A 19,507-nucleotide genomic window follows, 5' to 3' on the forward strand; every position below is an offset into this window, starting at 1 on the left:
TAAAAAAACTAAAAAGAAGCAAAACCAGCATTGACAGTAAACTCTGGCTGCTGCCCTCGTCTGTCATAACCAAAGACCGAACAATATGTTCCCACTTTACATAATAGTAAAGCAACAGAGACTGTACAACTCTATTTTTGATACTTTGAAATGGATGTCATTCCTAAAAAAGGTGGGGACATGAGCGTCTCATATAATAATAAGGGAAATACAGGTTTAGCTTATGTTTACCAAGCCTTGTATTGTCATTTCTTGTATATTTTGTATGTTTCAATTTTTGTAATTTTTAAGACTGCAGTGCTTTTTGAAATTATTCAAAGGGAATAATACCTTGCATCATTACTGTAGACTCTAGTGTATGTCAATAAAACCAAAAGCTCAGCCATGGCTTTGCATCACCTCACTTTTTTCATCGATCTCTGAGATACAACTTTATTTTATACAACTTGTCTTTATATTTTGCAAAGTTAATGGTAAATGAGTGAAGTGATTTTATTAATATTCATAAACATTATTCGTAAACATAACTGGAAGTTCAATATATAAGTCAAAAACACAGTTTGTACAGTTCCAGTGAGCTTAAACATCAGTGTTTTGATATTAGTTTTGTTTATTTAACACTCTTAGGCAAGCTTCCCATCCCTCCACTCAGACCATTTCTGATGAAGCTTCAGTGAACGTAGGTGGATGAACTGAAGAACCAGATTAATCTCTCAGCTCCTGCATCAGGTCTTGGGATTTCCTCCTTCTGAAAGGACATGCCTTTCAGAGATACTGCTCATCTCCTGTTGATAGTTTTTTTTTTTGTTTTGGGGTTTGACACAGGCTTTTTTCAGGTATCCAGTTTAGACACAACACTGGTTCATCTGGGTTAGGTTGCTTTTGTTGTCTTGAATGATTCATAGGTGAGTGTTAATCGGCTTAACAAAGAAAACATTCACGTGAAACTGGTCAGGTACAAGTACCAGGCTGAAAATACGTGAAAAAAGCAGAAACTTTGAAAGCCAGAAGAACTACTAAAGACTATTTTAAGAAATGATTGTCTGACAAACTATAAAGAAATAAGGGGTGGCTCAAGACTTTTACACAGCAGCCTACTGTACTTGATAAATAAAAGGAAACACATATGAACATCTTATCTTACTTTTTTTTACCCAGACCAGCTGCTGATAACTCAGTTGTCTGGTGATCAGCATCGATTTTCAGCAGGATCAGCTCGTCTCTTTTTGAGTCTCCTCTTGTAAACTTGAGTCGATGAGCTGTAATCATAAAGCGTTAATGTCCGTATTTGAAATCGCAGACTGGGTTTTACATTCGCTAATAAACTGATTTCCCGTCTGTGAGGATCTGCACGTTCACTCTGCAAAGGTCGTGGAAGCATCAAAGCAATTACTCAGTTTTCCGGGATCTATTAAAACATGTGTACTCATTTTTTTGTAGCACGTGGAGGGTTTTGTTTCCCGGATGCAAAACTGATCTGGGACTGTGACTTGTAGCGGTACCAGTTGGATTGGACGGGCACTGATGTGGTTGCAAAGCCGAAGTCTCGTGTCCCGGACTTTCTCTGAAACCATTAGTTTTTGTTTTGCTTTTTTTCCAGTTTCTTTTTTTAATATCATAAAATACCTTCTGGAGTCTGGTCTCTGCACTGAGCAGATGTGCATTTATTTGCGTACTTATTTATTTTAGCATTTTTCGAATCACCTTTAATTTCAGTGATCAGAAAGAGTGCAGGTTCAGCCGCAAATGTCCCCACTTTCCCCGAAATTAAACTTTGCCACTTTTGCTGCTGCTGCAGAGACCGATTCTTTGTGTCGTCTCTCTCTACAGTTGTTCCACTCACGCTGTGCCACAGATGTCCCGAAATTAAACTGAAGAAGGAAACGCATTTCAGTTGTGGTTATGTGTCCGTCTACGTACGCGTTTCCTTTTGCTCTCACACCTTTGAACCTCTGAATTTCGGTTCCCAGAACTACGTGAAAAATTGAAACTGTTCTTTGGCGCCATCTACTGAAACTTTAACGTGCTGCAGCTGGCGGTAGCGCTCACATCTAGAATTAGTTTTTTTTTTTTTTTTAAATCTGCTCTTAATTTGAAATAAGTCTAGATCCAACAGGTCGCCTGTTGGGTTGTTTCTTTTGAGAATCTCTGATGTCCACGCTTGGGTTGCTCTACAATTCAACAGGACTTTGTTGCTTATTTACAGACATTCTTTTGACCGCTTCAGCTGTAACAGGTAATCAACCCATCTAGTTTTAAGGGTAGGGTTGGGCTTGTTTTACTGTGTTTTAATGGCACATTTTCAAAGAATAGATCCTTTCAATTTTCTTCTGCTTATCTAGTTATCAATTCCCTGGACAGGTAACCAGTCTATCACAGAGGTAAGGCAGAGATTCATGCCCACATTCACACCTATTTTTGGACTGTGGAGGAACCCACTTAGACATGGGGAGAACATGCAAACTGCACACAAAGGCCACAGACTAGATTCGATCCCATGACATGACAGCGTTACAGTGGCCGCAGGTTTGTCGGCTACACATCCGCAATGCGAATCTTCCACCATCTTTGTGATGTTCCACCATCACAAAGATGCTCTATTGGATTGAAATATGGGGATTAGGATTGTGGAGCTTTATGACACCAACACAGGTGGTCATCTTGACCTTATATGCACAATTGGAGTGAGTTGCTACCATTTGATTGGCTAATTAGATAACATTTATAGGCAGGTAAACAAGTGGACCTAACAAGATGGCCTCTTACTTTAAGTGATAATCCAAATGCCTCTAGGTGGGTTGATACTTGATAGTAGCCTAAAATATGTTGAGGTTGAAATACATCACTCATCAGCATTTTGAGAAAAAAAACAAAAAACCCCCAAAACAAACACCAGGAGTAGAAGTTACTAGAAATCAGTTTTTTGCATTTGTCTCTAAATAACAACTAACACAGATCATTGTCAACACTTTTTATTCTTTACAGTCTATACATAGATCTAAATTCAGGCAAGTCTCAAACTTGCTACAAAAAGAAATATCTCCTCTGCCACCAGAGGTTGCCCTAGCCTCTTTTGGGCCAGTATAGCACTCTGGGTGATGTAGGCGCAGTAAAGGTGAAAAACTAAGTGAGCTGTCAGAGGGCCTGCCACAGGAAAAACTCATGCAGCTTTACACAGTACTCTGATAGGAATTAAAGCATGCTACAGACAGACATAAATATTCTGGAGACAAGAACAAAAGACATACAGTAGCTAATTATAAACAACTTTAGGAAACACATGTTCATTTGATAACAAAATCTTAGTTTTTGTAAAGAAATGACATTAATAAAAATATAATTATTTTATTGTGCTACTCTGTTAAAGACACTCAGTTCTTCAAGTCTGACTGAAGCAAAAAGAAATTTGTAGTGCTTGGAAAAAGTCTAAATAGGATGACAGTATGTTGTACATAAATGTTTTTTTTAATAGAAAACAGAAGTTGTGCATTAGTTGCTCCTCTTGCACAGCTGTGTATAAACTAGTAGTCCCTGAAGCTCAAAGTTATGTCAAATTAATTCATGACAGTTTACAAGTACAAGTGTACAGTTATACTCTCTTTCAGTAGTCTAAGTCACACTTTATGGCTTTTTCTCTTTTCAGTGTTACAAATACACTGCTGCAGGCCACCAGATAATAAACAAAAGCCTACGCATGCACGCAGCTGTGCTTGCACAGAGCGAACACACAGGAAATCCCACACTGCTGCAAAGTGAAAATTTAGAAATATACATAAATGACTGTGTGTAGAAGTTGGTTGTTTTTGTATTTTGTTTTTGTTTGTTTTGTTTTTTTTTTTTACATCCTCAAGCATTCCAGGATGAACATCTGTACAGTTTTATGGGGAACACATGCAGTGTGCATTTAAATGATCATCCACATTTAGGTTTGTAGAGACACTGATATGATCTGTCCACACTCCTTACTCTCTCTTCTCCACAACCAGCTATTACAGTTGGTGCAAACACATAGAAATGCTATACATGACATCCACAAAGTGACATGAACCTGAAAATCTGAGCGTAAGTAGATGCTCAAATTCCAACAGCAGCTTCAGGAGTGCCAGGACCAGTAGTGTCAGGTGTGAAAAGCAGATCGTGGAAAAATGAGAGGAGCAATAGCTGTTTGACAGAGTAACCTGAGGTTGAAGAGGTGTTTGCAGGAGAGTGCTCTTTGGTGGGATGCTAAATTGAGCGAGGTGGAAGGAGATGGAGGGCTAGTGGTCAGTTACAGAAGGCCAAGTGGACCTGCTGCCCATAGAAGGGGTGGTTGGAGCGCTCGGCTACAGCCTGCCTGGCGATCTCCTCACTGGGGAAGGTGATCAAGGCCTCGCCGCTGCATTGCCCACTGAAGTTATACAAGATGAGAACGGCGTCTGGCTGAAGCTGCAGGGGGGAAAAAAAAAAAAGTGATGAAGTCAGTAAGTGTATTTTTAATGTAACTGGAGCATGAAAACACCAGGGGGAGCCCACAAAGCAGAGGAGGAATAATGCACTGGGAAAAGACCATCTCATCAAACCGGTCCAGTCAGAAAGCAACCAAAAGTTTGAACAGAGAAGCAGAGCACATGCTGTTCTCAGAGACCTGAAACCCACAAGGCAGGTTTAGATGCAACACAATCATTGGTTAGTTTGCATGCATTCGGATCCTGCACCAAAATCCGCTCAATGCAACAAAGGAGCTTGCATTCCTTCAGACATGCAGGTATGTATCAATCCACTGATCACAACAGCAGTGACAGCAGCAACAATCCATGAAGCTTTTTTATCAATCACATGTCACAGCATTACAAAGGGAGACAGTCATAACATTTTCTTTTGTGAATACAGCCAAAAGTAATGATTGACAGCATGAAATAGGCTGGATCACTTTAACAGTGCAGAATCATGATCAGCTCCTACTGCAATTTATACATCAGTGATTCAAAGTCTAAATACTGTCTTGGAAGTACTTGTTGACAATTTTAAAGCTAGCAGCCATTTGTATCTGATGTCGTGCGATGGCCAAAACAGTAAGATGTTAGTCAAGTCTAGGACATGCACTCTCCCTCCACTCCGCTGCTCTAGTCCGGAGGCTCTTCTTACCTTGGGGCGAGTCCCTAAAGACAGAGCCATTCTTTGGGCTGAATCAGACTCCTGGCCTGTTCGCTCATCTGAACCATGCCGCTGTACTCGTCAGGGGCGTACTACAGATACAGCATAATGACGGACACACAGTCAGGGTGGGACCCCTCCACATTGTTTCACACATGGCAGTACACAGTTTTGGGAAAAATATGTTACATGTTATTTGAAGGAGGAAAAACAAAGCGCACACACACACACACACACACACACACACACACACACACACACACACACACACACACACACACGCCTGAGTAGGTGTCATTTTAACTACAGAGTGTTTAGTGAGGGGAGTGTGTGGTAAAGGATACCAGTGGTGGTATGGGAATAGTTTTCTCACCCAGGACCAGTGTGAGAGTAGCTATTGTAGCCAGAAAAACACACTCCAACAGGGATACAATTGCAATGGTTCAGCCAACAGTCAGACACACACACACACCTCTGCTACTTCCAACAATCTTGAGTGTGCAACTCAAAACAAGTTTATTTTTCTGAACCTGATATTTGCACAGATTTATAAAACACATGAACCATGAAGACCAAAAGCAGACCGCAGATTTTTGCCCCAACAACAGCAGCAACAACAACCACCCTATGACACCTCAGACCCCACCCCTCTCCCTCCCCATCTTGGGAAATGTCTGATGCCACACCTATCAGTGTTCATACCTGCTTCAGGGGACTCCACCTAACTTGGACTGGCGGCATTAGACACGGGAAGCAAACAGGAGGGGGAAGAGCACAAGTGCACACATGTCCCTTTAATTGAGTAGTACTATAGTGTAATTTTGCAATAAAAACACAGAAGTAAATGCGCCGAATGGTTCAACAGTTAGAAACTTTCACGTGGCACTCACCCACTGTGGGAAGAGTAACTACCAAATTATTGCAAGAAACTGACAACAATTATCCTGTCACTATTCAAGGCGTTATCTCAAAAGCTTGATACATCCAAATACAAGACAGAAAGCTTTTCAAGTATATGGCTCCACATTTCCTGTGAATTAAAACATGCTTTCATTTCAGAGTTCCATGTACTGACCTGGTATCCCTGGAAAAAGCTGAGGATGTCCTTGACTCCAGTATTGTAGGGCAGACCCTGCATCCTGACCAGGGCACCATGCTGGGGTAATACAGGAGAGGCGGCAGCTGCAGCATGGTGGGGCTGAGCTGCAACTGCTGCTGCCACTGCAGGTGAAGCTGCAAAGTAGCCAACTGTGGAGGGAGACACTGGAGGGCTGGAGAGCAAATGGGAATAAGTGGAAAAGCAAAGTTATGATGAATACTAAAATTGCCACCTCACAGTTGTATTCTTCTGCCAGCCTGTGATGCTGCAGTTTAACCTTTGACCTTTATCAGTTTGTCACATTCGACATGTGCTTTAGATCACAATGTACTTACCTGGGGTAATAGGCAGTGTAGTTCATGTTCATGTTCATATAGAGATGTGGCTGAGGGGGGTAGTATGCCAGAGTGTGAGCAGGGCTGTGTGCGGTGGTTTGAGGAGGTCTGGGAGCGGCAAGCAGGGGAGGCTGGTAGAGGGCAGCTTCAGAGAGAATGGCAGGTGGAGTGGGGAATGCAGCATAGGCAGTGGGGGGAGACAGACCTACAGAAAGAGACAGAGGTATGCATGTGTAAGGTGTGTGTACAGTCCGCCACAAGTAAAGTGCTGTCAAGCATATGAATCAACTGAGCATGCTGCACGACTGTCTCTGGATAAACTGCAGAAGCTGTCATAAACATGTCACAACACATTCCTACGGTTGACAAACTTAGGACTGCAAAATTGTGTTAGATGTCAGCATTCAAACGGCTCTGAAAGGTAAAATAAGTCAGACTAAGAAACAAATGTAGAGCAGCTGCTGCACACAAAAAGGAAACAATGGCCTTTTTGAGTAGAGCATTTCACATACTGCACCTTTAAGGTAGTCAAACATGTAGGGATGCACTGATTATAACCCAACTATAAAACTAAAAACTAAAACCATAACTATAAAAATAAGATCTAGGCCAGAAAAAACGACTTCAAAGCCCCTAAAGACCCATCAGAATTTATTTATGTAGCTCGCAGTGTCCTTCATGGTGCAGTGTAAACACGCACAAATGATGGCACAGATCTATTTACAGACAAACAGCCACTACGTGTGCGAAGCTGTGGGCAGTTCCAGTGTTAGTCAGGCAACATGGTACCAGCACTGCTGATCTTCTGGCAGCATTTTTGGGGTCAGTTTGAGTAAAATTATGTTCAAAAAGATATTACCCCAATTCTTAATTCTAGTTAAGATATAGGCGAAAAAGCAAAACAACCTTTATTAAGTAGGTATTTAGCAAATTTAACAAAGTGTCGACATTTGATAATTAAAAAAACAAAACAAAATAACCTCTAGTAGCAGCTACATTATATCAGTGAATTCCAGCATGGTACCGTGATGGGATGCTACCTGTGCAACAAGTCCAGCTGGGAAATTTCAACACTACTAAATATTCCAAAGTCAACTGTTAAAGTGGAAGTGACTGGGAACGACAGCCACTGAGCCAAGAAGCGGTAGGCCATGTAAAATCAAAGACTGGGGTCAGCGGATGGTGAGGCTCATAGTGAGCAGAGGTCACCAACTTTCTGCAGTGTCAGTCACTACCTCCAATCGTCATGTGGCCAGCAGAAGTGTAGTGTGTAGAGAGCTTTGTGGAACGGGTTTCCAAGGACAAGGAGCTACATCCATCCTTACATTACCAAACACAATGTAAAGTGTCAGATGCAGTGTTGTAAAGCACTGGGTTCTGGTGTTGTCTGTGCAGATGCTTGCAAAGGACTGTTGTTGTATATAAGCGTGTTCCAATAACTTAAGAACCTTTGTAATCCAAGTAGCAGCATAACTGTAACTAATGTGAGTTAGGGCTGGATTATATCATACCGTTCACGGTAATACCGGTGTAATTTTGGGCAACGATAGGAAAATGAAATATCGCAATAGAATATGGGTAAAACGCGCATGCGTAGTGCCTTCGTTTACATACGCACATGGCGGTGACGCAGAATGAGAAGAGCGAAAGCGGATCGTTGAATGAAACAGATGAACCAGAATCTGGTTTGTAAAAATGCTGCAACTTCAGTGGTGTGGAACTGGTTTAGCTTTCGTCCGTCAGATACACAACAAAGCACTATTTTTGGTAGAGCATGCTAGCGGGCCGTCGTTATTACCGTGTTGTTTGGAAAATACGGCACACTTAAAATCAATCCTTTGATTTTTCTGAAAATCGACAGTGCCCTTATAATCCCGTGTGCCTTATGTATGAATTCTGGTTGTGTTTACTGACCTCGAAACGATTTTAGTGTACACGGCGCTCGAAAATCTGTCAAATGTTTCAGTACGACTTTGCTAAGCTACGAAGCCGCACCGCTTGATGGATTGTCGGAGCATTACGGCTATCGTAGGCAGGAGCCTCGCGAGTGATACGTACTGTGCTTCAACATAATATTACCGTTTGTTGGTAGGTGTGTTGTTTTGTGTGTGTGTATAACCTCTTTTTAAGTTTTGTGGATATTATACATGGTTATGCTGAGGATATGTCGGCCAGTTTCCACTGGAAATGCCTTTTGGTTAAACTGTCAGCAAGGAATTTGCACTGTTACATTTTTATATAACTTTAATGCACATAAAAAACAGCTGCTTGTTTAAGTGAAAATACATTGATGGGGTTTTTTGCACTAATAAAGTTGTGGAGTTGTAAAGTATTTTGTCTAGTGTCAATTATATCGTCAGTTATATCGTTATCGCAAATTTTCAAATGTATATCGTGATAAATATTTTTGGTCATATCGCCCTGCTCTAATGCGAGTGTTGAATTTAGTGCAGTGCCTTACTGAAAAATGTAAGGTGATTACAGTGAAGACTTACTTTGGAACGAACTACACTCAACACTGTCGAAGCATGAATGACCTGTGATTGACAAGTTGTTAGCCATACTCTGAATGTCCTCATTTATGGCTAATAATGTCTATAATTTTCAAAATGAACCTTGTGGTTTATGACCTGAAACTAGCAACAGAGTCTATAAAGGAATCAGGAAAGTGTGCAGCAAAGAAAATGAGCTCCGTTTATCCATAGACTTCTATACAACCGGGCACCTTTTTGCAATCAGAGCACTCCGCCTATGCTGCCCATTAAAAAGAATGCAGATTTAAGGCGCTTGCACACTGGCCTCACCTTTCATTTGAATATGACCTATGGCTTTGTTTTGTTTACAGAGGTCAAGAGTCTGATTGAACACAAATACAGGCACCTTTTCACTAACCACTATTTAACATGCTCACCACTAAACAAAGTACAGCTGAAGCTAAGATGTTGATAAAGTGTGACTTAAAGATGATGAAATTCAGTGTTATTGGGGGAAAAAAAGAAATTCAGTGTTATTACAGCTCATTCTTAGGGAGACTTTAATCCTTGTACAAGACTGGCCTTTCTATTCAGTGTTGGCATGTTTTAATCTGGTGGAGAAGTGCTAGAACCAGAAAAGATTAAGCAGAATTTCCAACATGGTAGCATGGTTTTCAGATATTATTATCATCATCATCAATCAAATGTTACTGCAACTCTTGCTTATGTGGACCTTATCTGGCGTTTCTGACTTACAGGGAAGCTTGCAGGGGGGTGGGGAGAGGCCGCTGCGGTTCAGAGTTCCACCCATCAGGACAATGCTCATTTCCTCTGTGGAGCACTGGAAGACTTCCACATACCGGTCCTTCATTGTCTTTTTATGGCACTTTTGGGCTACCATAAATGCCTTGTCAGGTGACTTCATCTGGATGAAGGCATCACCAGAGGGCCGTCCCTGCACAGACAGGGGTAGAAATCCAATTAACAAATGACTGAATGAATGTGTGTTTGTGTGAAGTGTAAGTAAATCTGTGGGGAAAATAATTTTAACAGTACATTGAGCTGTTCTGGACTTGCAAATATTGCCCCTCCCAATTTTTTATTTTTACTTTGTTTTATTTTGGTAACATTTACAAAACTTTTTCTCATTTTTAGAGATTTACGATGAAGATGTAAGTGAAAATGCTGTATGGCTGTTATTTTTAAAGACAGTATTAAGATATAGAGCTTTAATATTACAAGTATGCCTGGGCCCATGACTTTCTAATAGGCTGACCTGTTGGTTGAGGACCATGTGGACTCCGTGGGGTTTGATGTCAACAGTGTGCTCTCCCATGAACTCCAGGATATCTTCAATGCCAGCAGTGTAGGGCAGACCACGGAGGCGTACGCAGTCGCGAGTGCTGCTGGCTGCTGGAAGGAACGGAGGTGTTGTGAGGACTGGGACAGGCATGATTGGCGAAGGGGGCAGTGTGGAGATCAGAGGTGTGGACATGTAGCGGTTCAGAACCTGGAAAGCACAGACACATACAAAATAAATAAATAAATAAATGAATGAATCTCGACTGCATATGCAACAAGCATTAAAAAATGTACAACAAATACATAAACAGTAACCGAGTGTCATGGTGACTAAAAAAAAAAATATACACACACACATTGCACAAATGATTTTGTCATCTATAGTATTGCACAAACTCCAGTATTGTCTGATTTATTAATACCTCGCACTCTGGATACTATGTTTTCTCACTTCTCTATGTTGCCATAACACCATTTATTTGGAAACCCAAGGAAACAGCTGCTGTGGACCTCAGGCCATGGTGACTGTCATAACTTTCTCTCACACTTGCACAAAAACGACTTTCTTAGGCTATTCTGAGAGCACTAAAGAATCAATTGAAAGTGTATTACACAACACAAACCCATCTAATAAGTATCTTGCACGGGAAACTTTCTTCTTCTTTTTTTTTTTTTTTGAATAGCACGTGTTTTTCTTGCATTACAACGAGAATCTAAGCACAAACAGTTAAATGTTGTCTTTTTGTTACATCACAAACTACAGCTAGAAAAACTTTCAGGCCACACAACTGGAAGAATGTACCTGTTGCACCTCTGCTGCAGTGCTCCGAAACAGCTCGATATAACGCTTCCCGAGGATCTGTTTGTGTTTCTTCAGCGCATTCTGTGCATACTCTTCACAGGAAAAGAGCACAAAGGCGTCACCAGTGGGTCGCCCATCTGGGTACTTAACAAACAGCAGACCCTCGGTGCCATCTGTAACTGGGCTCTCAGGACCAAGGAAGGCCAACACGTCCTGTGGTGTGGCAGTGAATGGTAATCCCCGCATACGGATAATCACTTGATTCTCCTTGGACAGGAACTGGGCCACCTCATTAGATGTACCTATAGTCACAGAGGACAGAAAGGATAAAGCTCGCTACACCATAGGGCCTCCAAAAATCACTTTGTAATTCTCAAAAAGTCCTATTCACTCTCTGCTGACTAAGTTACTTTTAACAGCCACCCTGAAAGTAAATCTTGTTATATGGAGTATTTGCATTTGTCATAGTTGATCAGTCCACAAGTTAGGAACAACAAAGCTGAGTCATAAATCAGACTTTTGACTCAGTAACAATGCAACCAAGGGACAGGAAGCGTGACTGTGATTCCTCTGGTTGTATAGATCCACATATTTAATGAAGTTTTTGAATTGCTGTCAGGACAATCATTCAATTCCAGTGACCCAAAAGAAAAGCTGAAAACTGAGGATTTAACAAACATGAAGCATTAAATGCAGGCCATCATATTTCAACTCAGCCTAAAACAAAGTAGTGGATCAACTAAGTAACCTATAGATGCCATTTATGCCATGTCAGCTAGTCTACAATATTAAATATCTGAAAAATCAAGGTATTTTATGTTATCATCCAAATTATAAAATTTCAATACTTCCAGATGAAATTAAATGTATCATTTCCTGCAATCCATTAAATTCTAAACTATAAACAAAAATACAAGCTGCGGTAGAAAAGGCACACAAGTAATGCAGCATGAAGTTCGTTTCTGCATGTGTGGTGTACAGAGAAAGCACAGATCAGTGCTGTGCTCAAAGACAGACTGTACAGTTTAATGCACAATAAATTAGTATGGAATCAGGGTTTGACATGTAAACCTTTGGGGCAAGCTTGGCTAAGAGAAATGAAGCTGAAAGAAATGCTAAAAATGCCTGTATTTTGCAGCCATGTATAATTTGTAAAGTGACTTCTAAAGAAACTTAAGCTGTCACTTTTTATTGTAAGAGAGATATGAATGTGTGTCTTAAAGTTTATGGTTACCCATTTACATTTTGATATACAATTTTTATTCGTTTATCAAGAATAGCATAAAACAACACAACCAAACAGAGAAGAAGAAAGAGTTGGGACAAATCATTTGGCAAATAAGAAAGCAAAGGGGACCAAACATTGAGAAAGAGACCCTCATTTCCTCCTAAAATAGCAGCAGTTCTTTCATGAGGAATAACTTTAAATAATTCTCTGTACCACAACGTCACAGAGGGAGGTTTATCCTTAACCCAATTAATGAGAATACATTTCCTAGCTACCAGCAATAGTTTGTGACATAATTTGCGCTGCAAGTGATTCAATGTTAATTCTTTTGAGGGTAGGCCAAGAAGAAAGTACCCGGGGTCCCTTTGAATCAGATTGTTAAAAATATTACTTAGTTCTTGAGATATGAAGCTCCAAAATCTTTTGATTAATTTACATTCCCAAAAGTAATGAAAAAAAGCGCCAGTTTCTTTTTGACATTTACTACAAAGATGGGAAATATGAGGTGCAATCTTATGCAAGACATTAGGAGCTATATAAAGGCGATGTATGATTTTGTATTGGGTTTCTCGCAAGCGGTTACAAGTAAAAGTGGAACTACTCATGTTAATGGCTCCTTTCCACTCCTCTTCGGTATATTGATTATTAAGATCTCTCTCCCATTTATAAATAGCGCTCAGTGTGTTGCTACTAAGAGTATATAGGAGAGAGTAAAAAGCTGAGATAAAATGAGTTCTGTCTTTTCGCTTAATAAGAAATGTCTCAATATCATCATATATAACTATTTCTGAAGACTGTGGAATTCTAGAATGAACGAAGTTACGAACCTGGAGAAAGCCAAAAAAGTGGTCTCTAGGAATATTAAAATTTGCCTGCAATTGGTTACCCATTTAATGTTGAGAATTTAAATCTAATTCAAAACTGGAGAAAACAGCAAATGTTAAGGAACAACTCTTAAGCTGCTTGAAATTGTGATACTGGTTAATAAAAGATCATTAAAGATAAACAGATGAGGTTACAATTACATACATCTTATTAAATGAAGTTAATTGTTAAGAAGGCTGCCCAGCCTGACACTTGTGACCAGCGTTGCCCACGGGCACATTTAACTTAACCAAGTTAAATTTTTCTCTTTGGTTTACAGTTTCTGTAAATTGTGTCCCTCATTTGGTGTGCTTCCGGGCAAGATCAGTTTGGGTGTGAGACAAAAACAGCAAAAAGAGGCTATATTTACTTGGATCAGCCTTTAAAGAGAAGGTTTACAGACACAAATGGTCTTGTTCCACCACAAAGTCAATTATAAACAGTAAGATTTATAAAATGTGCAGTAACAAATGCAGAAAGTATAAAAGTACATAGAAAAAAAAGAAACTTCACAACTAATCAGATCAAGAATTTAAATGACTCATCTCCAGATATTAATTTTATATGATATGTGATCAGGTTAATATAATTTTTGGTTCAATGGCTTTAATATTTCTTCTTTATTGATCCTGTCTCTTCTACCTTTACTCAGTAAACTCAGATCGGTAGCCTAAAGGTATTTTTGCAGAGGATGGAAAAATGTTAGATCTTTCAATTTCAAGCTTTACATCCAAAACAATGAAACAATTTAATCTACACATCTGTTTACATGTTTACTGCTTTCATTTATCATGCATTGTGTCTGCTTCTCCACTGTTTGCTTAAAGTTCACTGTGCTATCGATATGTATTGATTCTTAACCCACTGACTAAAGTCCAGGGTCCAACAAGCAGCCAGTGTAAGTTCTCTGCTGCAAGCGGCTGTGCTTCTTTTGACTGCTATCTCTACCCTTGTGTTACTACTGGCTTCCTCTCAGGCCCCGGGCCATGCCTTTGTCTCTTCACACCCATTTTGTGTTAGCACCGAGTCGGTCCTTTTACTGGGCGACAGCCCTCTTTCCCTCAGGGGGAATGGAGCCGGAGGCTAAACTGAACAGAACAGGTGAACTGCTGTTAGCCCAGAATAAAATTTCTTTCCAAGTGGCCTCAGAGGGGTTGGCCTAGGGAAGGGGAGATTAGCAAGGGATGGGGGCTGTGGGGGATACACCTCACAAAGCGCCTTTCATTAGTCTGAGATAAGGGAGCCACTGGGATGAGGCAAACACACAGGTAACAGGAGAGTTAGAGCACAGAGGAGATTTCTCTCCTTCTTTTAAGAGAGCAAAGTGGTGAACTTTCACAGATGCGAGAGGGTGGTTTTTTTTTCCTTTTTCAAAAGTGCAGGAAATCCATGAAACAAAATGCTACCTCACACTGAGAAAGTCTTTCAGTATGACCATGTAATCATGGTCAGGTGAGAGGAGAAAAAGAAAGAGAAAAAACCCTGAAATCTGACCTCCAGCAATCTTGAGGAATTCCTCTCCTGTGGCCTTGTAGACCTGAAAAACACGAGATGAAAACTTAATATGAATATGTGACTACGATTTCAGGCAAAAATCAAATAGACACGTCAAACACCCAACTTTTAAGCAAGGAAAGAAGAAAAATCACGTCACAAAACTCCTTCATAAAACTGATGGTATTAATTTGATTAAATCTCACATTCAGCTCGACTTCTTAATGACATCAAAAGAGGACCCTAAGCAGATTTTTTTTTAAATTCCCCCCCAAAAAAACTACACCATGGAGCCACAATTAAACTGAAAGAACCTCACCTCAATGTAGCGGCTGCCCATGTGGTGTTTGTGGCGCTCCAATGCCAGGTCTCGGTGTTCAGAGTTGATGAAGCGAACTAAGGCCTCGCCATTCCTCCTGCCCTGAGCATTAAGACACAGCGCCACACCACCCCTGAAACACAAGGGCACCGATAAATGAATGCAAGGGACAATTACCTATATCTGCTGGGTTCTCAAACAAAATCTTCTCTATCTTAAATTTCTACCACCGTGACTGTCTTTTCATGTCATCGCCATCAAAAACTCTAACAAAGCCTGACTAAGTCATTAATTCAGCAAAACTAGCATTTTGTAATCTGGCAGTTAATATAACATCTGTTATGCCTCCAGTCTTTTAGCTCTGTGTGAACAGATTGGCTGCTGCCAGTATATTGTGAAGGCATAGCATGTCAGACTCTCAGACAGAAAAAGCATAATACCAGAAATATTTCTAGAAATCATTTTAACAGTGTAGCAGTGGATGTTAAAAAGATGACTAGCAAAGATTAGGCTGTACTTGGACACAGCAATTGTTTCAACAAGGTCAGGTTTCCATTGGGCTTTAAAAGCATTTCATAATCTGGAAAGTACTTTAAAGGAAAGAGTAACAGAATAAAGTTACGCTAACTGCAAACGTTGACAAATTCTGTGACTAACATGTTAAAGGCTCCAAAGACATTTTGATAGATGAGCACAAAATCCAACGTACTTGGCGATGTTGAGGCCTTTAAAGAAGCGAGCAATGTCTTGGTCTGAGGACTGCCATGGAAGCCCTCGTGCTCTGATCACAGCCTCACTGTCCACCGGCTCAGTCTTACTGCTGCACCAAACACCATGTGGGGAAAATTTAAATAAATAAAACTATTAATAGTTTATTTATATATATAAAATAATGTGTGCAGAATATTCAAAGCCTTGTTGGAAATGACTGGGATTTAGGGAAAACAAACGGAAAAACCTTGATTCTTGTTGCGTTTAAACAGATCGAGTAGACAAGAGGCCACTCAGAGTAAGTGCTAAACACAGTAACACACTCCCATGATTAAATGTCAGAAGGTTGTCGAGGTGAGAGGCTTTTGGTTTTCTGAGAACAGCAGGATTTGGTGCTCTGCTATAAGATATCCTGGTAAGCACTTGATGGCAAAGTTGGACAGGTTTAATAACACACTTGTGGTTTCCTTGTTGCTGTAATCAATGCTAAGAGCCGGAGAGGTCTGAGACCCGAATGTGGTCGAGGGGGGTTGTCAAGACTAAACAGCACTGCCTGGCTGCAGGTGTGGCAAGAAACTACACAGAGATGGACTGAGATAATATTTGTGTTGAAGGTCGATACATACCATGTGCCTGAGTCAAACTTGTAGTTCACTGTTTCAACACAGGAGAATTTGTGATCTAAAAAAAGCAAAAGCAAAACAGCATTATATTATGGGATGTGTTTTTGGCTCACGCACCTCCAATGCTCCCTCTCATGTAGAGAGGAGCACAACACAAACTTGTAATACCCAGAAACACACTTGGCTGTGATAACAGTGATAGAGTCGGAGCGCTCTGGCTCAGTTTAAAGTTTGACATGTTTTCATTGTTACATATGTTGCCTCACTTTACTTGTATGTACAAAACTTTTGACAAACAAGTGCTACTTTGTAACACGCATTTTGACAGTGGGTCACAATAAAAATAAATAAATAAATAAATAGTAGTACTTGTTCCTTAAATAGAAATAATATAATCAAGGCATGGTTTAATCATTAACCAACTATCACAGTCACTCTTTTACTTTCTTCCCCATGTGTGGTGTATGTTTAGTAGATGGGATAATTCAAAGAAAAGAACAGAGGCTCACTCGTCATAACATCTTTAGCTCAGATGACACGATTATTTCTGCATTTAAAGTTATTTTTCTTCAGTCAGTATGGCCATTTGTATTTTTTGAACATGTAATCGTATGAATATGAACCTGTATGTTCACGTGGATAAAATCAGTAACCATGTGAAGAAAAAAAAAAAGGATGTTAAAACCTTAACTGCAGCATTCTCCTTTGACTATTTAGCTAGTGTGTAATTTCAGTGTTAGAAATTAAATGACAAAATTCCACTATGTACATTAACACGGTTAAATGTTTGTTGTATAAACATGAGGGCTTCCAGTTTCCATATTCTTCCTGCTGTGGGCTAATGCAAAGACATAGTTCTGATTATATCAAAGGTAGTCATAGTGTGTTAACACAAAGTACGGTCTCCTTGATCACTTCACTGCTCTCCCCATCGGTCAGTTTGTCTTCTTTCTGTGCCTAATTTAGTTTCAGCTACTAGGTATTAAGCATCTTGTTCAGTGTGAGGTTACTTGAGATAGAAGGCCTGTCATTACTTACTGTGGGGCTCAGCCAGTATGCAGAGCGTCAGCTCCACCATGCTCCTCACCTCCCTCACCCCTATCGACTCCTCTGACACAGCAGGGAGACCAACATCTGCACACAGAGTTAAGGCCGCATCCCAGTTTTTATTCTGACTACATGTTGATATTTTACTACGTTTTACTTGCTAAGCTATTATATAGTATTTCAGAAAAGTATAAACACTCTGTTATTATGACTGTTATTTGTCAGGATTGTTAAGGATTATAAAATGTCCTATTTCAGTGGACATGGCAAATGATAAATGGCCTGTATTTGTATAGCGCTTTACTTAGTCCCTAAGGACCCCAAAGCGATTTACACTACATTCATTAACCCATTCACAAACACATTCTTGGTGATGGCAAGCTACATTGTAGGCACAGCTGCCCTGGGGCGCACTGACAGAGACGAGGCTGCCGGACACTGGCGCCACCGGGCCCTCTGACCACCACCAGTATGCAACGGGTGAAGTGTCTTGCCCAAGGACACAACGACTGAGATTGTCCGAGCCAGGGCTCGAATCGGCAACCTTCCGATTACAAGGCGAACTCCCAACTCTTGAGCCACGACAGGCTAGCAAAGGATACATTCCAACATCGAGGTGAGTGTGAGCTTCTGCGCAAGGCCAGCATTTGGGCAGCATTTGTGAAACTCCTTTCTCACATCCACAAATGAAAAGAATATTTCAGGTAGGACCAGATTCTGGATAGGAACAAACAAAAAGAAAGTTACTTAGTGCAGCAAAATGAGGGTTTGGAAATCTGATATGGAAACTGGATACAGCAGGATGCTAATAAACAAGCAGCTGAAGAGGAGAGAATTTGGATGGAGAGGGTATGTGCACACTAGCATCACACTGTGCTACTGAATAGGAGGTAAATGTAAGTCAAATGGCTATAATTAGTTAGTAATACAAAAATCAGTGCATGCCAATTTATTACAAACTATAATAAAACTGAACTGAAGTAATCAAAGGGAAAAATGTAGTTTCTACTATTGAGTCATGATTCATAAGACTTGTTTCAAATATTTAAAAAAAAAATACTGGAAATATTTCTAAAATCCTATATTTTTATATGTTACTCTCTATGTGTCTCCAGTTTATGGAACAATGGAGTGAAATAATCACCTTTTTGGAAGCTTCTGGGTGGAGGGCCTGACGAATGACAAGGGGAGTGTCCACACAAAGTGTGTACGTGGTCCTGCCAAGGCATTTTACTTCTGATGACACTGACTGCTGGAACTGCACAGATACAGAGAGAGGAAGGAGAAAGGCCACTTTAAGACTGACTGGAGTATTTTTATCCTTCACAAAAAAAAAAAAAGCAGAACTGTGATTGAAATGGCACCATATTTAAATTGCCTAAAAGTATATTTTAAAGTACAAGAGAGAAGAAAAGCTAATGGGAAGTAATCCAAAATAAAGTGGGACTTGAAATCATTCCACTTGCATCACCTACGGTGTACAAATGAGAATCTGTTAGTGTACTTGAGATCTAAAGACAGAAAAAGTGAAGGTGGTGTTGTGTTTGACATTTGTCTCCTCATTACAAGCGACGCTCGTCTAACAGGTTTCAGTGTTTGCCCAGTGAGGGAGGGTGCAGACAAAAGGGAGGAATTATTACAGCACCGATCACCAGCACCACAGTTTTCTCTTTGTACAGTAGCAGCCAGACGAGTTAAAATCCCAACCCATACAAGTCAAACCTGCTGGTCTCCACTTTGCATAAACACTGATGGCCTCACCACCCAGTCCCAAATACCATCACCTCCCACATAGCCATGCTTATTTGTAACTACAACATTTATTGAGCCCCCTTCCTTGTATTTTGTCAACCTGTATTGGCAGCAGTTAACTGTCAATGAAGGACACCTCTTGTACAGAAAAACAAATCACTTGCAAAAAAGTTGCAATCAAATTTTCCATCACATTTTCATACCGTTTTGGCCACCATATTATGAGAAAAACATTTATTATTATTAATAATAATAATAATAATAATAATAATAATAATAATAATAATAATAATAATAATAATAATAATAATAATAATAATAGAT

General features: G+C 40.1%; 1 protein-coding gene across 5 annotated transcripts in view; it reads right to left on the minus strand.

The window, feature by feature from the left end:
* Positions 1-2,956: 2,956 nt before the first annotated feature.
* The window catches only part of esrp2 (epithelial splicing regulatory protein 2), a 23,242-nt gene continuing 6,691 nt past the window's right edge, over positions 2,957-19,507 (minus strand). The window contains exons 3-16 of one of the 5 annotated variants that reach the window (XM_042225892.1): positions 18,576-18,689; positions 18,034-18,148; positions 17,423-17,518; positions 16,388-16,442; positions 15,760-15,870; positions 15,051-15,183; positions 14,732-14,774; positions 11,146-11,447; positions 10,318-10,551; positions 9,798-9,996; positions 6,568-6,772; positions 6,209-6,404; positions 5,125-5,225; positions 2,957-4,425 (exon numbers count right to left, since the gene is read on the minus strand). In XM_042225892.1, the coding sequence (XP_042081826.1) occupies positions 5,139-5,225; positions 6,209-6,404; positions 6,568-6,772; positions 9,798-9,996; positions 10,318-10,551; positions 11,146-11,447; positions 14,732-14,774; positions 15,051-15,183; positions 15,760-15,870; positions 16,388-16,442; positions 17,423-17,518; positions 18,034-18,148; positions 18,576-18,689 (1,890 nt within the window). In that variant the 3' untranslated portion in view covers positions 2,957-4,425; positions 5,125-5,138. Of the gene's footprint in view, positions 4,426-5,124; positions 5,226-5,835; positions 6,405-6,567; positions 6,773-9,797; positions 9,997-10,317; positions 10,552-11,145; positions 11,448-14,731; positions 14,775-15,050; positions 15,184-15,759; positions 15,871-16,387; positions 16,443-17,422; positions 17,519-18,033; positions 18,149-18,575; positions 18,690-19,507 lie in introns of those variants that run through there. The other 4 variants (XM_005934568.3, XM_014337544.2, XM_005934565.3 and 1 more) reach the window with 4 other exon arrangements.

Source organism: Haplochromis burtoni, unplaced genomic scaffold (genome assembly GCF_018398535.1).
Source record: "Haplochromis burtoni strain Fernald_Lab_line unplaced genomic scaffold, NCSU_Asbu1 Contig_187, whole genome shotgun sequence".
NCBI classification, from domain to species: Eukaryota; Metazoa; Chordata; class Actinopteri; order Cichliformes; family Cichlidae; genus Haplochromis; species Haplochromis burtoni.